Source organism: Lynx canadensis, chromosome C1 (assembly GCF_007474595.2).
Source record: "Lynx canadensis isolate LIC74 chromosome C1, mLynCan4.pri.v2, whole genome shotgun sequence".
NCBI lineage: Eukaryota > Metazoa > Chordata > Mammalia > Carnivora > Felidae > Lynx > Lynx canadensis.
This window is the reverse complement of record NC_044310.1, coordinates 213,484,521-213,507,887: the sequence shown is the minus strand read 5'-3', so window position 1 is coordinate 213,507,887 and position 23,367 is coordinate 213,484,521. Positions and strand designations below refer to the sequence as shown.

General features: G+C 40.5%; 1 protein-coding gene across 7 annotated transcripts in view; it reads right to left on the bottom strand.

Annotated features, from left to right (window-relative positions):
• Positions 1-23,367, bottom strand: part of DIS3L2 (DIS3 like 3'-5' exoribonuclease 2) — a 350,877-nt gene that overhangs the window by 206,200 nt on the left and 121,310 nt on the right. For 6 of the 7 annotated variants that reach the window (XM_030324128.1, XM_030324127.1, XM_030324126.1 and 3 more), the window contains one exon: positions 20,415-20,649. In XM_030324128.1, coding sequence (XP_030179988.1) covers positions 20,415-20,649 — 235 coding nt within the window. Of the gene's footprint in view, positions 1-18,087; positions 18,174-19,486; positions 19,601-20,414; positions 20,650-23,367 lie in introns of those variants that run through there. The other variant, XM_030324133.1, reaches the window with a different exon arrangement.

The window sequence follows — 23,367 nt, the reverse complement described above, 5'->3', positions numbered from 1 at the left end:
GCTCTTCCCATGATGCCATACAACCTTCAGGATCCTCACAGGATTGATGGAAGTGAGAACAGAAAAGAAAACATGATTTTGAGAGATCTGCCTGAGTGATAAGACACTGGGAGAAGTCAATCAACTCTGTTTGGGGCAAATTTTGAGTTTGGGGTGACAATGGGATATAATTATGACAATATCCTCTACCCAAGCTGGAGATGTGGTTCTACATCTTGGGGTAGAGGCTGGGAACATCAATGAGATGATAATGTCTGAGAGCAGACAGGTGGGTTGAGGCTGGGGAAGGAAGGACTTAACAAATTAAGAGTAAAAGGAAGAACAGATGAACAAAAGGAAAGTTAACACTCAAGCATTAGGAGGGGAAAAACCCCCTCACTACCAATTTTTCTATATTGTTCTCATCTGCGGACCGGTGAGAGGTTAAGAAAAGAGGTACTCGTCATGGCAGGATTTGGTCACCCTCCATATCAGGCTGACCATGCAGATGCCTTCAGGTTCCTGAGTTGGAGCCGAAACCTTAGATAGTGTGGCTTTCAGGCCCAAACCTGAGTTTCTCACAGGGCCATCTTCTCAGATGGAGCTCTGCACGGATTCCCATTCCAGCTGTGAACTGTATTAATTACATCATCAACACTCTCCTGCTTTTCCCCAAGCACTCTCTGCTCCAAATCTTTCTCTTGCCCAGGAGAAACCACTTTAAAATTTTTCTCCACTAAAGCTTTAATTGGCTTTTAGTTTCATGGCTCCCCAAAGACCCAAAATGTAGGCACACAATGTAGCTGGCTTTAACTTACTAATTCTGCATCTTTCCCAGCAGACGGATGATTCCTTCAAGTTTAAGCTGACTTTCATCCGAGGTTTTCTTAAAGGGGACAACCTTTCCATCTGATTATAATGTGACCATTTCAACACGAGAAACACAGTGTTTACTAAAATCAAACTGGTGTTTATTTACTCGACCTCTAAGGTCCATCAAAACCTCAAGAAATGAAAAAGGTGCTAAGTTATCTTGGAGGGTTAAGTGGAGACTGGCCTCAAACATGGGAAGCTAGACTAGATGAGTTTTGCTGTTTTCTGGGTCTTCAGTCCCACATATATCAAACACATATCTCTCTTATGCCCCAAGCCTCTTAAAGTACATGAGATATTTTATCCTACGGAACATCTCTCAGATATTCCCTACTGAATGGGAATAATAAGATCCAGCCCACTGCTCAGGCAAAAGGGAAAGAATTAAAATGCTGCTTCTCCAAGAGCCAGTCATCTTTATCAATTCACTTGCTGTGACCTAAAAAAGGCATGATCACAAAGTGATCATTAATAGGCAAAAGAAAAGAGCTTGAAGAAGAAGTTGATTTTTACAGACTGCCTCATTATCTGAGATCCATCAGGCCCCCTAGGAAACAGAACAATGCACCACTCAAAAACAGCTAATGTTTGAAGCATCTCTGATGGAAAATTGTTTCTCCTTAATAAGGTAACAAGCTCTAACTCTAAATGCAAATCAGACTAATGTGGATCACCCCAGCCAGGTTATATAGACATGAATGAGTCATTGCTTTTGATGCCAAATTGGTGAATCTGAAGGTTTTTATAATGGATCCTGTGTGGCTGCTGTGGACCCAAAGGACTCAGGTGTTAAGCAGGAGAGGGACCTTGGTCCTTCATCGGTTTCGAAGAAGGAAAAAAAAAGGGTCTTTTGCAGAACTTTTGCTTAATGTAAGACTCAGTTCTCAGAGTTGCAAGGGGATGAAAGATAAGCAAAAACAGTTACATAAGGGGAGAAAAGAAAATATCCAACCATAATAAGATCAGTGATGGAACACAGACTGAAAAAAAAGCAGCTATGAAGAAGAATCACAGAAGGGAAACATCGCACATTTAGTTGGAAGAAATAGGTAACGGAGGAAACATCCCACAGTGAGCAGGCTCTAATATGGCCCCCACGGATCCTCGCGCCTCCTGGGCTACACATCTGTGTACGATCCCCTCCCTCCGAGTGTGGGAAGGGCCTGTGTCTTCCTTCCAGCCAACAGAATGTGGCAAAGATGATGGGCTGTCACTTCAATGACTGGGTTACATAAGACTGTCTCTTCCATCTTGTTAGCAGATCCCCTCACTGGACCCAGTGAAGCCAGCTGCCACACAAAGAGGCCCATGCAGCAAGGGGCTGAGGCAGCCTCTGGCCAGCAGCCGGCAAGGACTGAGATCTCAGCCCAAGAGCCCCCAAGGAACTGAACACGGCCAACAACCACATAAGCTCAGCCTTCAGTTGAGTGACACCTTGATTATGGCCTTGTGGGAAACTCTGAAGCAGAGGACAGAACCAAGCCATTCCCAGATTCCTGACTAAAGGAGAACCTCGTATCCTATACCCACGACACCTTGGACACCAAATGTATGGGTTTTCCACACCAAGCAATTCCCTAATTCTCTGGGTGTCCTACAATTTAATTCAATTCAGACACTAACTACCTAGAGTTAGTACAGACCTCACAGGTTAAGGGTTCAGTCCCACAAGACCACCCCCAACTTCAGACACCAAACGTACGTAGTGGGTCTCTGGGTTACCCACACTTCTGAGTTGGCTACATATTGGGGGGCGGGGGAGAATTCCCACGACCCACTCCTCAGGTTCAATAATTTGCTATAAAGGCTTAAAGAACTAAGGGCAACACCTAATGTATGTTTACTGCTTAGAACAAAAAATATAATAACGGATACAGACGAATAGCCAGATGAAGAGGCACACAGGGTGAGGTCTGAAAGTATCTGGAGTGGGGTGCACTACCCTCTCAGCATGGAGATGCATTCACTAACCCAAACCTGTGAGCTCAGAAATTTTGACGAGGGCTTCATCACATAAGCATGATCAATTATCACTCAACTGCCAGCCCTTCTCCCCTCCCTAGAGGATGGCGGGTAGGGATGAAAATTTCAAGTTTCTAATCATGGCTTGGTCTTCTGGGTAACCAGTCCCCATCCTGAAGCTATCCAGGGGTCCATCAAGACTCACTTCATGGAACAATAGATACTCCTATCACTCAGGAAATTCCAAGGGATTTAGGAGCTCTGTGTTGGGAACTGGGGTCAAAGACCAAATATTAGAACAAAAGATGCTCCTAGCACCACTATCACTAAGGAAATTCCCAGGGTTTTAGGAGTTCTGTGTCAAGAACTGGGGGCAGAGGCCAAATATATATTTCTTATGATGCTACACTGACCCACAGAAAATGCAAGAAAATAAATGTTACTTTAAGCCACTAAGTATGTGGCAATTTGTTACACAGCAATAGATAATTAATACACGTGTAAAATGACAGCTGAAATTTGAAGATTGGAGGGATGATTTTCACAGGAGATGGATAATTAGGCAGCATTCACGGCAAAAAAAAAAAAAAAAAGAGGAGGCACAGATGCACAAAGGCAGAGGAGGGCAGGGAGTATTTCGGACCAATACGAAGTCCAGCTTGGCTGGACCTAAGGTCTGAGTGGTAGTTGCAAGAACATAAGCTGGAGAGGCAGGCAGGAGATCCCTGGTGGGCAAGAACAGCCAAAGAGAGCCATGAGAGGTCATCACTGATATGGGATCTGAGAACCTCTGCAGGAAGACTGATTGGACAATTATTGTTTCAAGAGGCAACAGGTTTCAAAAAAAAATGGGTTTGGAAATGCCTATAAAGAAATGCTATGCTTTCTCCTTTTTAAGATACTTTGCCTTCCATTGCCTCATTTGATTTATGCAAGAACCTATGAAGTCAAGGTGGGTATTTATTATGAAGGTCTTCCTTCCTTCCTTCCTTCCTTCCTTCCTTCCTTCCTTCCTTCCTTCCTTCCTCCCTCCCTCCCTCCCTCCCTCCCTTCCTTTCTTTAACATAAAAAGGAAAATGAAACACTAAGAGGCAAGAATGACTAGCAAAACCTCTTGCTCAGTACTTTTTCTCCTAGTAAGAGTGTTGCCACATTTTGTTGAACTCCCCCTTCCCTGGTAGAGATGCCAACAGGCCTAACCAGATAGGTTTGGGTCCCGACCCCAATGGACCACAGAGAGCCCAAGGAGTATTTGTACCTGGAATGGCAGGTGCAATGAGACCTGGCTGGACTGCAGAGTCAAGAGTGCTAACAGTCTAAACTGCAGAAGCTGGCATCAAGGGGGCTTTGAAATAGGAGGGTCAAAAAGAAAGTCAGAGCCAAGGCCAAGCCTCTCAAGTTCATACTTTATTGCTGCTTCTGGCTCAAGCAAATGAGTCAGAGCTGAGGGGACGGGCCCAACGGGGGTCAGCTAACTGGGAGCAGAGGTGAGAGACTTTACTGTGTAGCTGAACTTTCACTCCGGGGGCTAGTGAAAGGGTATACAGGGGTGGGACAATGGTTCCGCTTCTAGGGATGGGGTGACTCATTCACTTTTTTTTTAAGCAATATCTGAAAACCAGGGATAATCTTCTCCTATAAAATGTTAAATAAGATCTGTCTTTAATGGTGGACATTCTATACCCAGAGTAGGACAACTGTCAGTTCTCTCTCCCCATCCAGAGCCACATGTCCCAGTTGTGTTTTTTTTTCAATAGGCTTAGCTGGAATCTTCCGCGACAGCTTTTTGTGAATCTCAACAGATTAGAGCTACCACTACTCTATTAGGCAAAGATTTCCCTCGACACGGTTGCTGCATGACTTAAAAAACCTAGTTGATAGTTCTCAGTGGAGAAAGAGCATTATTTAGAACGATCCAAAAGGGAAGTCAATCCCAGTAAGATGGACCTGCAGGCATTTAATTCTGTGTGGTGGCAACAAAAGGGTCTCTACCCAAACAAACAAAAAGGATCGGGAACCTTAAGGAAGCAGGTTAAATGCTATGTTACAAAAAGACTTCATCACACAACTGAATAAACTTGGCATATGCTGGCCAAAGGGATGACTTGGGAAGATCTACTTGAGTGGGCCTTCCCTTCTTAGAGTCTAAAGACCACAAAACTCACAGACAATAGTGTCCAGAATCCCAGGAAGTGGGAAGTGGAAATGAAGACATCATCAGTCACCATCTGTAACTGATTCTGTTTCCCAGTTCAATAAATATCAAATTCAACTTTTCTCCTTCAATTCATTCTCATGCAAAAGAAAGAGGTCCTCTGTGAATAAAGGTTGATTTTCAATAATTGTGAGAATTCATCTTTTTAAATACAAGTCATCTTAATCGTTTGATACCCACTAAGGAAAGAGAGGCATCCCTTCATTTCAAAAATACTCATCACTTCCCTCTTAGTTCCATATGCTTTTCTTTTTCTCTTCTTCTTCTTTTTTTTTTTAATGTTTTTTTTATTTTTATTTTATTTATTTATTTATTTTTTTTTTATTTAAAAAAATTTTTTTTTCAACGTTTATTTATTTTTGGGACAGAGAGAGACAGAGCATGAACGGGGGAGGGACAGAGAGAGAGGGAGACACAGAATGGAAACAGGCTCCAGGCTCTGAGCCATCAGCCCAGAGCCCAACGCGGGGCTCGAACTCACGGACCGCGAGATCGTGACCTGGCTGAAGTCGGACGCTTAACCGACTGCGCCACCCAGGCGCCCCAAATGTTTTTTTATTTTTGAGAGAGAGAGACAGAGCATGAGCAGAAGAGGGGCAGAGACAGAGAGACAGAACTCAACGCAGGCTCCTGACAGCACAGAGCCTGACGTGGGGCTTGAACTCACGAACTGCGAGATTAAGACCTGAGCTGAAGTTAGACACTTATCTGACATAGCCACCAGGCATCCCAGTTCCATGTGCTCTTCTGTTAGGTCTCGTACAAAGCTCTCAAATATCAGTTACTTCCCAACCTTCAACCATGTCCCTGAGTTTTTTTGTATCTCCTAACTTGTGCTTGGTTTTATAGGCCAAGGACTACTTCTAGTCATTCCAACTGTGGGCCATCTACTTGATAATCTTGTCAATTTTCCATAGCCCCAACTGATGATACTGTTCAGACCTATAACTCTCACCATCCCTCCTCTGGGTCTACACCTCTATTTCCAAATGCCTACTGGATGTCATGACCTGAATGACCTTCATATAACTCAAATTCAACATGTGATCAGAAACTGAATTCGTAGTGCGTCTCACCACTGGTCTTATCTGTCTCATTTAAAAGACTGTACGTACTCACGCAGTTACTAAACCAGGTATCAGGTTGATCTCATTCCTTGAAAGCTCCTCTGCCTCACGTCCCATACCTGATCTGCCATCTAACTCTGCCAATTTTAGCTCTGAAATATCTCAGTCACCTAGCCCTTCTTCTGCATCACAGCTGCCATTGCTCAGTCAGGTCTTCAAGTATGACCTCAAGTCGTAACTCGTCCCATGCCTTGCTCCAATTTCTCCCCTCTTCCACAGTCTCCTTTCCTTAACAACCTTGGATGACTCCCCAGTACCTCATTCTCTTAGCAGCCACAGATAACTGGGCAACCACAGTCTATTTTTTCCAGCCTCCTCTCCAGACTGCCCACCAGGCACCCTGCACTATTCTCACTATAGATACTACTCTAGCCTCCCTCCACTTCTGTGACTCTGTTCATACCAACAATATTTTTTACCCTTCTTCACCTGGCAAACCTTACTCACCCTTCAAGGCCCAGAGAATAAATTGCTTTCTCCCCCCACCTCCTCCTTTCACCTTCTACACTTTCTTCTCTGAATGGTTCTTCCCTCTCTCTGCAAATCTGTTCCCCTTCTCTATGTGCATGGTCTGTGGTTACTAGCAGTCTCTGTTCCCTAATGATTGTCTCCAGCCCTCATTCCATGTCACATTTTTGCTCCAGAGTCCTCAAGCTGTGGAGAAAAAAATCTAACTGGTTACTGGCCAGTCAACGTGTTGAAGATCCTTGGGTCAGGAGTTCACTCAGTTCACTGAGGACAGGGGACAGATTGTATTTACCACTTTAGTAAAGGCAATTCCCATCAAAGGGAACTAAGGCAGGTAAGACCCAGAACACATATCTGTTATCTATAACTCCTCTTATAGACTAATTTCACCTCAAGGACAAGCATCTAGATTTTATTCTTTGATCATCTTTTTTTCCCAGCAGGGAGCATAATTCCTGGCATATAATGTCCTCTGTGTTTGCTTGGATATTCTTGGTTGAGATGATGGAACATTCAACATAAACCAGCTTATCTGTATCAAAGGTGACTCAGTGGCTCACGCACCTGCAAGTCCAGAGGAAAGTCAGGGTCCAGGGTCAGCTGATGTAGGGCCCACAAATGGTGGTAGGGCCCAGATTTTTTTCTAGTTCTCCATTCTTCTATTCACAACACTGATTAGCAAGTCATAGAATCACTGCCAGGAGCGATTAGGGATAAATGTTTCCTGTTGATGTCCATCAGGAAACTTCTTACATCCCAGAACTCCAAGCAGGAGTCACCCCAATTAGACCGCTGAGGTCATGTGTCTTGGGAAGAGGAAATGGTATGAAGATATAATGTCTAATACAGTAACCACAAACCACACGTAGCGATTTAAAATAAAATTAATGAAAATGAAATACAATTAAAAATTCAGTTTCTCAGTCACACTAACATGTCAAATGGACAACCATCACAGGCAGCTAGTGGTTGCCGTACTGGACAGTACAGATTAGAATACTTCCAATTCTGCAGAAAGTTCAATTGGCATAAGGTAAGCAAGCATACCAAGCAACTGGTATTAAGGCAACCAAGACTCAGCTTGGCAGCTGGAGTCACCTTCACCCACAGTACAAGGAATCTGGGGAAGGAACAGATGAAAAGCTGAACACATGTGGGAAAGGGAGAGTGGGAAATAGACATTAGGTGGGCAATGAACAATGCCGAACATATTCTTATAGAAAGAAATTAAATTGATCTGGTATGCTTTGCTCCTTAAATAATATGATCCATATGCAGAAGTTTGTTATGGTAAGTACAAGGTATTTTTCTTTTATGAACTCACTAACTTCCTGTGGGACACTGGACAAGCCAAGTAACTTCTCTGAGCCTCAGTTTCCTTGTCTGTAAAACAAAAGGAATGAACTAAATCAGTTGTTTCTAACCTTTTAATCACAGCAGATTTTTTTATTGCACATTTTTAAACATTAATTTTTGCCCAGGATCTCACACTTGGAAGTATTTTTAGTAACTTAACTGAACTGAAAATTAATTTGCTATTCTGTTGTTGTTTTATCAAAAACATGTAACTGTTAACTACAGCTTCTGATCGGTGAGGAAAGTCAATGCTACCATAGTGGGCTGGTATCATTTGTACCACAAGCGAGGCTGACCTGAAAGCAAATTTATTGTTTTCACTTTGTGCTATGAAATATTTACAAACAATGTGAAGTGCTCCACTGAAAGCCCTTAGGGGTAGACTGTATCACATGTCAAGAAGAGCACACGATCTTGTAGGTAGGACGCACGGAGGTCGAGAATTCTATGATTTCTATGGTAATGTGACTATAATCAGATATAAATAACCCTTGTCACTAGCATAGACTGGCCTAACCTGGAAAGTACCAGAGAAGGGGATGAGTGGATGGACTGGGAAGAAAGACCCTAAGGGTAACTGAAATCTAGTGAGCAAGGGACAGGAAGTAAGGAGAAAATGATACCACTGCAAAAAGTTGCTGATCTTCCCTTTTCATTACCAGTAAGCCCAAGAAAAGTGGATTACCAAGTAATCCAGGAAGCCAAATATAAAGCTAGAAGTGGACAAGCAAGCAACAGAATCAGGAGCACCACACTGAAAAGGGGGCTAGAGGAGCCATGAGGAAGGTAGCTCCAGAGACCTTCAAGTCTTCACTCAATCTCTAGAAGGGCAGGTACACGTTGTGGCGGACATGCTAGAGTTATGGAAAATTCCTATTTTCAGATAAAAGCATGAACAAGGTTTATCATAGGTTATTTCTTTTTATGTAAATTTCTATTGTAATAATTTTGTATTAAAAGGGCAAGAAAGACAACAGGCATGTCTATTAGAGGCGCTATAAGGGATAGACTGGGGCAGGGTAGAGTCTGTAAAGTAAATTACTTGTAATGTTCTAACACCCAAGCCCCCTATGCCTGCTGAGATGTCTAAAAGAAACTAGGCACCTAGGTAGGAGTGATTGCATGATAAAAAATGGGAAGAGGAAGTAAAATCGACAAGCCAGTGAAAGAATTGGGCAAGCCCCAATTATGTTTCAATAAAGAACAGATGTAGTTATTATTACTTCAAGATTTCTTATAATTCGTCATGATTTTCTATTTTTATTAACCCTTCTAGTAACTATGTATTTAATTTCCAAAAAAAGATCCTTTAAAAAATCCTACAATGGGACGCCCGGGTGGCTCAGTTGTTTAAGCATCTGACTTCAGCTCAGGTCATGATGTCACAATTCATGAGTTCGAGCCCTGCACTGGGCTCTATGCTGACGGTGCAGAGGCTGCTCAGGATTCTCTCTCTCTCTCCCTCTCTCTCAAAATAAATAAATTAAGGGGCGCCTGGGTGGCGCAGTCGGTTAAGCGTCCGACTTCAGCCAGGTCACGATCTCGCGGTCCGGGAGTTCGAGCCCCGCGTCGGGCTCTGGGCTGGTGGCTCGGAGCCTGGAGCCTGTTTCCGATTCTGTGTCTCCCTCTCTCTCTGCCCCTCCCCCGTTCATGCTCTGTCTCTCTCTGTCCCAAAAATAAATAAATGTTGAAAAAAAAAAAATTTAAAAAAAAAATAAATAAATTAAAAAAAAAAACACATTCCTCAAACTGCTAAATAGAGAATCACCACATGAAAGCAATTCTACTCCCAGGTATAAGTCCAAATGAATTAAAAACAGGCACACAGATACTTGTGTACCAACGATCGTTTCAGCATTATCCACTATTCAATAGCCAAAAGGTGGAAGCAATTCAAGTATTCATGGATAAACAGAATGTGGGACACACAATATAATGAAATATTATTCAGGCATAAAAAGGACTGACATGCTGATGCATGCTACAACATGAATGAACTATGAAAACATTAGCTAAAGGAAATAGGACAGACACAAAGGAGAAACAGTGTATGATTCCACGTTTGTGAAATATCAAGAATAGACAAATTTATAGAGAGGAATAAGATCAGTGATTATCAGGGGCTGGGGTAGGTGAAACGAAGAATTAGGGCTCAACAGTTCTAGAGTTCTGGCTAGGGTGATGAAAAATTTTTGGAATAAATAGTAGTAATGGTTGCACAAAATCACGAATGTAATTAATGCAACTGAATTGTGTATTTAAAACTGGTTAAAATGACAAGTTTTATTCTATATATATTTTACCATACACACACACACACGTTTTCTTCACCTACAAGAGTTTCTGCTTATGACAGAGACTTGAGGACGGGGGATAGTTTGACAAGCAATATTTATTGCTTTCAAGAAGGAGAGCCCAGGGTTAGAAGAGAAGGGGCAGGTCCCTCTGACAGAAGGAGAACAGAGCGGCTCTTCAAGAAACTAACTAGATGCCAGTGACTCTCTAAATTTACATTTCCAGTTCAAACTTCTGTCATGAACTTCAACTTGCACTTCCAACTATACATGATCACCTCAGATTTTAACATGTCTAAAAGAATATCCTTAGTAATAAAAAAATAGAAATTGGTTACTTGCAATAAATAAAAACAGTAAAAATAAATTTCTATTAAAAATTAAACAGGTCAATAGCTAAATTTCAAAATGAAGGGAAAATTGAAAGAGGCTATGATAATAGGTGCAGACAAAATTGAACAACTGAAAAGACTTTGTACAACTCAATCCCACTATATGAGAATATGTGGTTAAAATATGTAATTTTCCTGGAAAATACAAATTATCAAAATTTATGCAAGAAGAGGAGAAAATCCCTACAGAAACCAATAGTCATCAGAGGTGGAAAAGTTGCCAACTAAAGAAACCCTAGCCCACATTTCAAGTACGAGTTCTTTAAATGCTTCAATCATCGAGAAAATCTGACCATTCTCAATGTTGTTTTAACTGCTCCAAAGCACTAAGAAAAAGGCTCCCCAATTCTTCCTACAAAGTTAACAGAGCCTAATACCAAAACAACAAAAACAGTACAATAAAAAGAAACCACAGACCAATCTCACATTTTGCACAAAAAAAATCCCAAAATCACAAATTCTTTCCAAAGAAAATTGAGCCACATGTTAAAACATGTTACATACCATGACCAAATGAGGGGCATGGTCACATGAGGGATGCAAGAATTATTCAATGTTTTATGTTATGTAAATAAGCCAAAGGGAAAAACAGTATCGTGAAAGAAACTCAAAACGCACTTGAAAAAGAAAAAGTCAATATCCATTCCCAATAGGAACTTTTAGTAAAAAAGAAAGAGGACACTCGGTTAACTTGGTCTCAAGCCAACAACCAGCCCTGTGCTGGAGGGTGTAATACTGAAAGCATTTCCATTAAAGTCCAGAAGAAGGCAATCACCACTATTATGTAATACGGCTCTTAAAGCAATGGCCAGTGAAATGAGGTAATAAATAAGAAGGCCAAAATTAGAAAGGAAGGTGCAAATCATTATTTGCAGATAGAAACTATTTCATACCTACAAAATCAAAACAACCAACTAAAAAATTATCAGAAATAATAAGAGCACTCATTAAGGTTTCCAGTTAAAAAAAAAAAAACCCACATGATAACATCCCGAATATGTCTTTAATATACCAATAATCATCTGGAGGAAAATGTTAGAAAAAATGTCCTTTCAAATTAATACCCCAAAACACAAAATATCCAAGTTTTTTCTAGTAAGAAAGGTGTGAGATAATGCCATATATAAACTATTAAGCATATGAAGAGGATCTAAGATTTTTTTAATTCACAATATGAATAGGTGTGGTAAATTAAGATGCACATAGACTAGGCTACAGTCAAAACAGCAGAATAGGGCACAAATTGTCCCCCAAAATACCCCACAACTGAGAAAAGGATTGAGGCAATAGATTTCAGCCTGAATTATTATAATTAGTACCCCACAGGAAAAAACAAGAAAATAAACCAATCCAATAACCACTTAAAACAAGGAACTGTTGAATTTCCTAACAAGAAAAAATAATTAAAACACATTAAAGTCCTGTTCGGCAACTATCAATTCCAACAGTTTAAACCGGTGGTTCTTCAACTGTGGTTTGAGACTGTCTCAGAAGGTCCCTAAGATCAAAACTCTTCTCGAAATGATACTAAGACAGTATTTGTTCTTTTCATTCTCGTTCTCTCCTGATGTAAAGCAGGGATCAGCGACGAAGCCGGCCAGCAAGCCAGATCCAGACATGTCTGTTCATGTTGTGCCTGTGTGTGTGGCCACAACACTGAAAATATCTACTGTATGGCCCTCTACAGAATACGTTGGCTAACCCTTGCTCTAATGACTAACAGAATGTGTGCTTATGTGTTTTTTTAATGTGTTTTCTAGAATTTTCTAAGACCTTAGATTTAAAGTATAAACAAGTACATTTTAGAGGTTAATTCCACTTTTTTCTCAGTATTTCCACTGTGATTATATCTACTATAATCTCATTAGCTTCATTAACACCCAACAAATCACTATGAAACCTGAAATTTTCCTCAAATGTGCAGAGAAACACAACTAGAAATAAGTACACTGGGGCACCTAGTGGCTCAGTCGATTAAGTGTCCAACTCTTGATTAAAGCTCAGGTCATGACCTCATGGTTTATGAGATCGAGCCCTGAATCAGGCTCTGTGCTGTTAGTGGGATTCCCTCTCCCGCTCTCTCTCTCTGACCCTCCCCTACTTGGGCTCTCTCTCTCAAAATAAATAAATAAACTTTAAATAAATAAAAATACTACACATCACAAAATAGAAGCTGAAAAGCACCTAATTTCATGTCCACAGTAAGATGAGCCACAAAATCTTCTAAATAGGCTGCAGTCATATCTTTTACACTCTGTAGTGTTTCTGACTCTCACATCACTTTCAGAATGTGGGGAGACTTGCAGAATGTGGGGAGCTGATTCAGCACTTTCTTTCTGCAGCTCATACGCTCTGGAGGACGGTACAAGACGAGAACAGGGCAGCAGTCAGCCCAGAGACCCTAGAGGTGCTGTGCTCGGTGAACAATACAGCAGAGATGAGATAGGTATAAATACTTTAATGAAAACTCAAAATAGAAATTATCTGCTACACAGACAATAGTACGGCTTGCTGTGCAGTGAGACAAAAAGACATAAACAGCAAGCAATTCATTTAAATTACTGTAATCAGCATTAACCTTCCCACAGGCAGACAAAGCAGCTCTGGGGTCAGCTGTCGGGAAAACAAGGGTGAGGGGGTGAAGAGGAGCAGTAGACGTCAGCAGGGAGGTACTTCCTGAAGAGCTCCCCAAGTACCGAGGACAGGGCTACAGAAGGTGCCTGGCACTTGGCAGGCTCTTGGTGAAAACACTTGAGATGGATGGAAGCACGAATTCACCATCCTTTCACCTTCGTCAGGCTTGGGCTCAGCAGAGCACCAGCAACATCCTAGTCATTGGACGACCAAACCAATGGCAAAGGTAAGTGGCACAGCCTGGGACGGTTTTGAGACCGGGCAGGCACCAATGGAAGAAACTCCAAAACCATTTCTTTCCATGACTTGTCACAACGTCTCTGACTAAACCCTTAATATTATAGAATATATATTTCATCACAGAACTTTTTAGCTAGATGGAACTTCTGGCATAATTTTGCCCAACTCCCTTATTTCAGAAGCAGAGTGGAGACTGCAAACTTGCTCATCTTACTCCCAAGTCTACTGCCATTTCCACTGTCCCAGGTTACCACTAATAGCACTCCTGCTCCATGCCATGTCAAAGAGACATAGAATAGAAAATACCTGAAGGTAAGTTACACAAGAAAAAGGCTTAGAGAGTAATGGTTTTAGTACCTATTGATGATTCTTGACTGAATCAAATTATTCTACCGAGGGTTGAGCCACCATGAAATATTTAACCTGTGCTATGAGTATTGGTAGCTATGAGGAGGGATATATAGCATAATGGTTAAGAGGACAAGTCTAGAACCGTTCAATTGTGGCTACATGGTAGAGTCCTTGACTCTCTGGAGAGCTTTTCAAACATACCAGATCAACTAGAATCAGAATGCCTGGGGTGGTATCCAGGCATTGATATTTTTTAGAAAGCTACTGGGGGACTCTTCTAAAGTATACTTACCAACTGTGTATCATTCCTGTGCTTTGGAAATAAAAAGCTACAAATATCTCTGAGATAAATACTGTTAATATTCCTGAAACAGATACTAGGAATGTTGTAAGAAAAAATAACTGAACATAATGAGGATTAATTATAAATATAGTTGACCCTTGAACATTTGAACTGCTCGGGTCCACTTACACGTGGATTTTTTTGAATAAATACATATAGTAATGTAAATAATAATGTAATTATATACATATAGTATATAATATAGTATATATACATATAGTAATGTATGTCTTCTTCCTTTCGATTTTCTCAATAACAGTTTCTTTTCTTTAGCCTACTTTATTTAAGAAAAGAGTATGTAATAAATATACAAAATATGCATTAATCAACTGCTTATGTTATTGGTAAGGCTTCCAGTCAATAGTAGACTATTCGTAGTTGAGTTTTGGGGGAGTCAAAAGTTGAACGTGGATTTTTGACTACAGGGGAGTTCAGTGCCCCAGCCCCCATTTGTTGTTCAAGGGTCAACTGTACTTAGACAGGGCCTAGCACCCAGTAAATACTCAATAAGTATCAGTGATTGTGATTATTATGTGTAAATACAACATGGGTATGCATATATACAAAAATATATCAAGCTATAGCCTAGTATACACATATGCACCCCTAACAATACAACTTCAAAATATACCAAGCCACAATTTAGTTAAGGAAGAAATTATAAGGAAATTAAATACTTAGAACTAACTAATAATAAAGATACTATATATCAAAATTCTTGGAATACAGCTAAAGAAGTATTTGGGGGGAAATTTATAGCTCTGAAAACAGTTCAAAGGAAACAGGAGAGGTTAAAAGTAATAAGCTAAGTATTCAACTCAAGAAGTTAGGAGAAGGGCAAAAAAGCAAACCCCTAAAATAGAGAATTAAATAACAAAGATAAGGGGGGCCCCTGGCTGGCTAAGTTGGTTTAGTGTCTAACTCTTGGTTTTGGCTCAGGTCATGATTTCACAGTTCATGAGATCGAACCTCGCGTTGGGCTCCGTGCTCACAGCATGGAGCCTGCTTGGGATTCTCCTTCTCCCTCTCTCTTTCTCTGCCCCTCCCCCACTCACTCACATTCTCTCTCTCTCTCTTTCTCTCTCTCTCAATAAACTTTAATAACTAACAAAGATAAGGGCAAGTATCAATGATATACAGAACAGCATCATCAACAATAAACAGAGAAAAATAACACAACCAAAAAGCATGTTCCTTGAAAAGATTAATAAGAGAGATGTTTGGCAAGCAAGGGTTACCAAGAAAGGGGCACCTGAGTGACTCAGTTGGTTAAGCGGCAAGACTCTTGATTTCAGCTCAGGCCATGATCTCAGTTTGTGAGACTGAGTCCCACATCAGGCTCCACACTGACAGTGTGTGAAGCCTGCTTCTGATTTCTCTCCCTCCCCCACTTGCACTCGCTCTCTCTCAAAATAAATAAACTTAAAAAAAAAAGATGACCAAGAAAAAAAGAAAGATTCAAATAATCAAAATACAGAATGAAATGGGAGGCAAAAGCACAGGCACAAGAAGTTTTCTTAAATAATGAAGAACTATTAAAAAGTATCAGGATTATCTCTAGGCTAATAAATTCAAAAAGATAAATTCCCATTAAATTATGCCAAACTTGGCACAAAAAGAAAGAAGTTGAACAGATCAGTCAGTATAAAAGCGATGAAAAGAGCAAAGATCTTGCCTTCTAAAAAAAACAGCAGGTGCAAACAATTTTACAATAAGTTCTACCAAATTTTAAGGAATTCCTATCCTACACAACCTGTTTTGGAAAAATAAGAAATCCAAAAACTGAACAGAACATTTCATGAAGCTAATATACTCTTGATTCTAAAAATCAGATAATGACAACAAAATGATAGGTCTATTTAACACGACAGAAAAACTCTGCCCTAAATATTACCTAAGTAAATCCAACAGTGTATTTAAAAAGTAATAATATATTGGGACTGAATAGAATTTATCCAAGAATTCAAGGACATCTTTGAATTCCTAAGATGGTTCAATATCTGAAATAGATTTAGAAAGAAACCAGGTAATAATCTCCATAAATAAAGAATCCACATTATAAAGTTAAACAAATGGCAAAACTATGGAGTTAAAAAGATTATACTGGAGAACATCTGTTTGAACTAAGAATAGGGAAAAACTTAAAAACCCATAAAGTACACAATTAATTCTATCACATTAAAATTAAGGGTTTTGTTCAATAAAAGACATCACAAGGTTAGTGGAGAAATGACTAAATGACAGAATGGCAGAAGATACTTGTAATGCCAAAAATGGAAATGTGATTATTATAGAGAATAGGTCAGAAATTCCTACAAATCAACAAGAGAACAGTAACCCTGATAGAACAATAGGCAAATGATATAGAAGGGCAATCTGCAGAACGTAATCTAGATTACAAAAACTAGAAAGCTGGATAATTCTGGCTGTTGGCAGGAATGGGATGATGTAAGAAGTCTCAGGCACTGCTGGTGGAGGTGTAGACTGCCGGAATCATTCTGGCTTGGGTCAAAGCCTCAATTAATAAAGAACTGCTTCTCTGCCTTGCAGAATATATATCCTTTGTGCATATATTTCTTTTGGGGACTTCACAGGGAGGAATGGCTAGTCTAGCACAGGATTTGGGCCTTAGACATTCTAGGTCCTGACCAAATGCCTCTACCTGAATCACACCTGATAGGACTGCATTGCCCACTGAGTCTAAAAGACCGAGAAGCCAAAATTCCACTGTACCCTTCTAACACAGGTCTGGATATGGCTTTACCTTTTTTAAAATGAGATTTCAAAACATTGTCCCAAATTGTGGTTGACGGGAAAGTATATTTAATTTTTGATATAATTTCTGAACTAAACCTGACTGCCTTCTAGTTGCACTAATCATCATTTAGGGAAGATGTGATCTCAGAACCTGGAAACAGAAGAAATTTAGCTCCAACCAAGAATGGATTTGAAGAATGGGTTCTTGGTATTTAAATAACCCAGAAGTACCACAAGAGAATAATCATATGGGTCCTCTTTTCTTACCCAAAGGGAAATACAGTCACTTTTCATCCAAGGGAATGGGACTTAAACAGAGGCACTGAACGGGCGCGTCATTGGAAGGAGACGAAACTTAAGTGAGAAAAAAGGTCTCATCCTGATCCCGAAGCCAACTGGGGCAGGCCCCAGAAGGAGTAGTAAGATTCAACTCTCAAAAGGGATCAAGGATTCCATGCAGATTCTTCCTCCAGAAAAGAGCTGGAGGTGGCCAGGAGATAGAAGACAAGTGAAAGGGTCACTGGCTCTACATTCAAGCCCATGTTCAGTCATCAGGGTACTGGTAGAGGCTTGTCTCCAGACCAGAAAACTGAACAAGATCTCGGGCAGACCCAGCAAGGACAGAGGACAGGAAATGTACATCACACCTGATGAGGTCGTGAGCACGAAGAGTCAGAGGCCAAAACTGCTCTTCAAATTCCTGAGGATGAAAGATGCAGAGCTATGGTATCACTTGGCCATCATGATTTTTATTCTTTGGAGTTTGCTAACCAGGCAACCATTACCCAAATATCTGATAACAAGGAAAATTTATTTGGGTTTTCCCCAGTCTCTACCCAGATGGCAGATTTCTGTGCCGACAACAAAGCTGCTGTCTGGAAAGCGGCAAAAGCTGAGCCTTGGGAGCCTGTGGGGCTGGACCTACGAAAGGGGCCCAGCTCATTGGCCCACTCTCTCTCAGGGGCTGAGGGTGATGCCTATCCATGCTGTCTTCCTAGAAGAAACTACTGGTCAGGTCTGAGGTGCCCAGAGAAACTTTTTTCTTCATGCAACAATAGACTTTTGTGGCAGACCCTCGGGCTCTCTGCGCACTTACCAGAGAAACTGGTAGTTACAGCAAAGACAGGAATGTTTCCTGGGCACACAGGGTTATACATTGTGGACACATGCAACAGGTGATGTCTGTTTTAGATAAAAGAAACGTGAGATTAAAACAAAATAAACAAATAAAAAACGCTCTTTGGAACACAAGTGTGAACTAAGATTAATAACCGTTTGCAATTACGCACAAAGCAAAGAACCTTTCTACAAGTCTTAGGAAAAGTTTATGATGTTCTTAAGGTTATGGTTTGTTTCAATAACAAATTTCAAAACCTTAAATGGTGCAAAAAGTACTAACATCCTAACTGTAACCAGATTTTATGTTATCCAGAGAAGAGAAGCTGGTTGAAATATCCTAAAAAACACCGTGATTTTTAAAAGAGCAAATTGCCATTTTCCTAAATATCAAGAGGGCAAGAAATGAGAAACAGCCATGTGGTTTCACAAACTCTCTATTTAGAGGCTAGCAGGAAAGAAAAATTTGTACCACATACTGCGGGAAGGATTAAGGCCATTCCCTCAGTCAGGCCTAGTAAGGAAGCAATATAAACAACAGTAAGGTAGGAAAACCATAAAAAGAGTAAGGAAAAAACATGCATACAGTAGACATGTAAAGGGTTCAGTGATAATTACCTATAAGAGAGAAGGAGGGGAATTACAACAGAGGACAAATCAAGAACAAGTCTGGCATGAGAATTTCCCAAACAAAGGGCAAAGTAGGTTATTAGCATCCACCCTGACATCAACTCTGTCATCACTCCCATCCACCAACACTTCCTTGCCTTTGTATTGGTACGAACCACTAATAAGAAATCAAGGCATCTTCTCCCTTCAACTTGGAGCCCAGGGGAAAAGAGGCTCCTGAGGTCTGCCAAGTCCAATCACCAGAGCTAGGTTTCCATGAAGTAGTTTTGGACCAAATACTAAATAAGTTTTCAAGTGCTCCTTTGCCTGGCCTTGTCCTGCAAGTATCTCTCTCCCTTGGTGATCTTGTTGATGGAGAATTTAGCTATCTGGAGTCCTGGTTATTTCCCTCTCTTCTCACAGAAAGGACATGACTCACAGTACTGACGTCGTTACTATATAAATGCACTCTCAGAAGAGGGTCACGGTATCCAACCAGTTTTAAAGGAAGAAAGAAAAAACACCAGAAGAATGAAATCGCGAGGAACAACATCCAACCGAAATTGGCTGGGTCTTGAACAGTAAATCACTAGCCAGCCACCAAACAAAAGGAACCTGGGTGCCTCAGGTCAGTGTACCTGGTGGGCCACTGCAGTAGTCTCTTCATCCAAAAGGAATTTCACAGTTGGAAAGTCCTTCTGAATGAACAGCATTTGGCACCAAAAAGCTAGGCATGTTTTCAGAAAATGCTCACCACCCCACGTCACTACCTCATCAGCAGTGAAGAGACAGGGTGATCCTTATGCGGTCACTTCCTGAAATCACCTCCAGCTTACTTCAGGATGTCAGTGAGATACGCTCACCAGTCCCTATCACAAGGTGTCCATAAAACATCCTCTTTTAGTAATCTTCTGGCATTTCTTCTAGCCTTTCAAGGGGACTGTGCCAGAAACCTCTTCCTGATGAAAAAAACAAAACAAAACAAAACAAAACCAACCTCATAATCTAGTTGGCCTAGACAGGTCAATCGTTTCCATTTCATAGTACAGACAGAACTCAATTTGGCTGGAAAATATACTCCCTGTATTTAAAATGTCTTAGACATCCATCCAGTAAATATTCCAATTTGGGGGGCTACTTTTCCTTTAGTCTCCTAGAGTCAGCTAGGCCCTTGGTCATGGCTCTCCCCCAATGTGTTTGCAACTGCTTTCTTCTGCATCCGGAGGACACATGGCTTAGATTTTGATTAGAGACAATAAGACTGGGTTTTTTCAAGGTTTAGAATCAAAACACTTTGAAAAGATAATCTACTTATCAAATCTAAGGTGATCCGGTCCCACCACCAATGACAAAAAGATACTGAGTTAAAGCAAAATGAAGGGCAAAATGAAGTGCTTTTTTGGATTTGAAAGATCAGTTTAATTCTGTTCATATGAGCCACAGGGGTGGACTGGGCACATCACAGGAAATGTCAAGGTTGGCTATCAATACAACCCAAGACCCATTAGGAAAGGACAACAGCAACCACTAACCACAGGAACAAGCAGCCAGAAGCTGTCCTAAAAGCTGCCACTGGTTAGAAATTGGGAAGGTCCCAAATGTACCATGTGATTAGGTCTGTAGCACAGAGAGACTCCCAAAACTGAAAACAATCAGGTTAGTGTAAAATAAAATGTCAGGCAGCAATCCAGTACTCACCTTTGTCACGAACACAAACTGAGAGTTTCTGAACACCATCAACCAGAACATTCTGTGTGTTGCCATGTCCATCTTCTGAGTCGCTGTCATCAAACTGAGCCTCTATAATGACATCAGGACTGTCATTATAGCCTTTCACGGACTGCTGCGGGAGATGGCTTCCACAGAGCTCTTCAGGGAGATCTAATTCATCGGTACCTTCTGTTTCTTTGTCATTGCTCTCTGGTTTAATTACCTGAAGAGAATAGAAAAGTTCTACTAAATCACTGGAGGGAAGAACAGGAAATAACAGATTGAGCTTTTTTCATTTTCCTTTCTGAAGGAAAAAAACTGCACATTCAGAAGCTCAAAGCAATGGACACTCGCCATGTAGCCTGAAAAAAAATATTTATTTTCCAGGTACACGGACCACCTTATGGAAATGATCAATTCAGCAATGCCAGGGTGGCACTCAGCTCCTCAAGGTGCCCAAGATTAACGTCACGTCTACTCCTCATTTTTCTGATGTACATTTTCATCTCCTCATCAGAGGCCCTGAATACCACAAGGACTATGCTGCTTCACAAGGGTTCATCACAAGGGATCAATGAATATCTTCAGAGGTGATAAGAGAACTCAACATAGTATGTTACTGTGCTCCCAAATGAAGCCACAAGAATATAAGGTGAAATGGAACAAAACAAAATTAACTGTAAATAAGAGTTTGTAAATGTTCTCATACAAAATGTAAGCTCTTAATTCTCCATTTTGAGGCTTGAAATCAGTATACAAAGCACACAACTGATGGATATTTATAGAACTAAGGAAGCATTATATGACAATATTTTCAAAAAAAAGAAAAGGAGTAAAGCAAACAGAAGAAGAGTCCAGATACTAATCCACTTAATGAATTTGTCACATAACAGTCATACGTCAGTACTTTGATTTCTATGGCATTTGATTTCTATGGATTTCTGTAGCAGTTTCTCAATGGGTTTATATTTGAGAGGTCTAATATTTTTCTGAGTTTAAACTTAAAGTTTCAAGTTAGATGCCTGCCTTCAACAAGCCAGATTAACATCTGAATTAGACCACACGAAGATCATATTAATAAGGGGTCTTTGTTTTACACAAGGCAGAGAAAGCTATTAAAAGAAATCTTTCCCAAAACATTTTCATGTCACAGATTCCAATTAACAACATAACCATCCCCAGACAATGAATATTATATTCAGCCAGAAAATCAAAGTAAAATACTACAAAGGTATTCACAATCAGAATAAAGATTCTAAGAATATATTCCCAAGTTTTTAAAAAAGTGACTTCAGGGGGCGCCTGGGTGGCGCAGTCGGTTGGGCGTCCGACTTCAGCCAGGTCACGATCTCGCGGTCCGTGAGTTCGAGCCCCGCATCGGGCTCTGGGCTGATGGCTCAGAGCCTGGAGCCTGTTTCCGGTTCTGTGTCTCCCTCTCTCTCTGCCCCTCCCCCATTCGTGCTCTGTCTCTCTCTGTCCCAAAAATAAATAAACGTTGGAAAAAAAAAAAAAAAGTGACTTCAAGAAAATGCGGTAACAGAAAAACGTGTAAGCAATAATTTTCCAGAGTAAAATTGTGCCCTTTAATAGCATTTTCTTGATTCCCAATTTCTGAATATATTTAATGAAATTTCCTTTCAACTCTTGCCATGTTTTGACTGTTGTCAGATTCATTCAATCATTTGTTCATTCTTTCATTCATCCATTTGTTCATTCTTTCATTATGAGAAGTTTGAAGGTTCCTTTTCTTAGATAGTAAAAGAAAAAAAATCAGCTGGTTAGGCCAGAAATCTCTAAAAAGATCCCCTTAGGCCTCTTACTGCATGAGAACATAAGAGTAAAGCCATAGTTAGGTCTTTAAATTAAAATACAATCATAAACCCAACTCCGCTTATCACATAAGTCCGGTTTTCACACCTGACCCAACGTAGATCATTCAAAAAACAGAATTTGCTGACAAGTTAGAGAAGAAAAAGAACTTGACATCTGTGTCTGGCAAATTCAGTAACGGGAAGATCTGCCCCTGGCCATCCTCAAAGAATTTACACCCTTGAGCATTGTCAGAACAGCCCAAAGCACAGGCAGGAGGTATATGCGCACACTCTGTGTCTAAAGCATGGTGGCTACAACAGGACCACTGATCTATTGTTTTTTCTGCACCATTCCCACACATAATTTCTCTCAGAGAGAGAGAATGACTGGCGTGCTAGAGTTAGACTCGCTGGTAGCATATAGTCTTCTGGAAAGATGTTAAGCTAAGAGTCCGTGCTTTTGGTTTCGATTATGTATTTATTTCTGCCACTAATGGTTTCACAAAGGATTTGGTTCCCACAGGCCATGAAGAAAACCTTACAAGGGGAATCAGAATTCTGACATTATCAAATTTGAATGCTTAACTATCCTACAACGAAAAGTAGTCTTTTTCCATATGCATGTGTGTGTGTGTGTGTGTGTGTGTGTGTGTGCGCAAAACATAACAATTCTGTAATTGCCATGATTCTGCTATTAAGAATTATGCTTTTATGGTTTGGCTCCCTCCCTTTTTTTTTTCTCCTTCCCCTCCCCCATGGTCTTCTGTTAAGTTTCTCAGGATCCACATAAGAGTGAAAACATATGATATCTGTCTTTCTCTGTATGGCTTATTTCACTTAGCATTACACTCTCCAGTTCCATCCACGTTGCTACAAAAGGCCATATTTCATTCTTTCTCATTGCCATGTAGTATTCCATTGTGTATATGAACCACAATTTCTTTATCCATTCATCAGTTGATGGACATTTAGGCTCTTTCCATAATTTGGCTATTGTTGAAAGTGCTGCTATAAACATTGGGGTACACGTGCCCCTATGCATCAGCACTCCTGTATCCCTTGGGTAAATTCCTAGTGCTATTGCTGAGTCATAGGGTCGACTCTTAAAAACTGAGAACAAACTGAGGGTT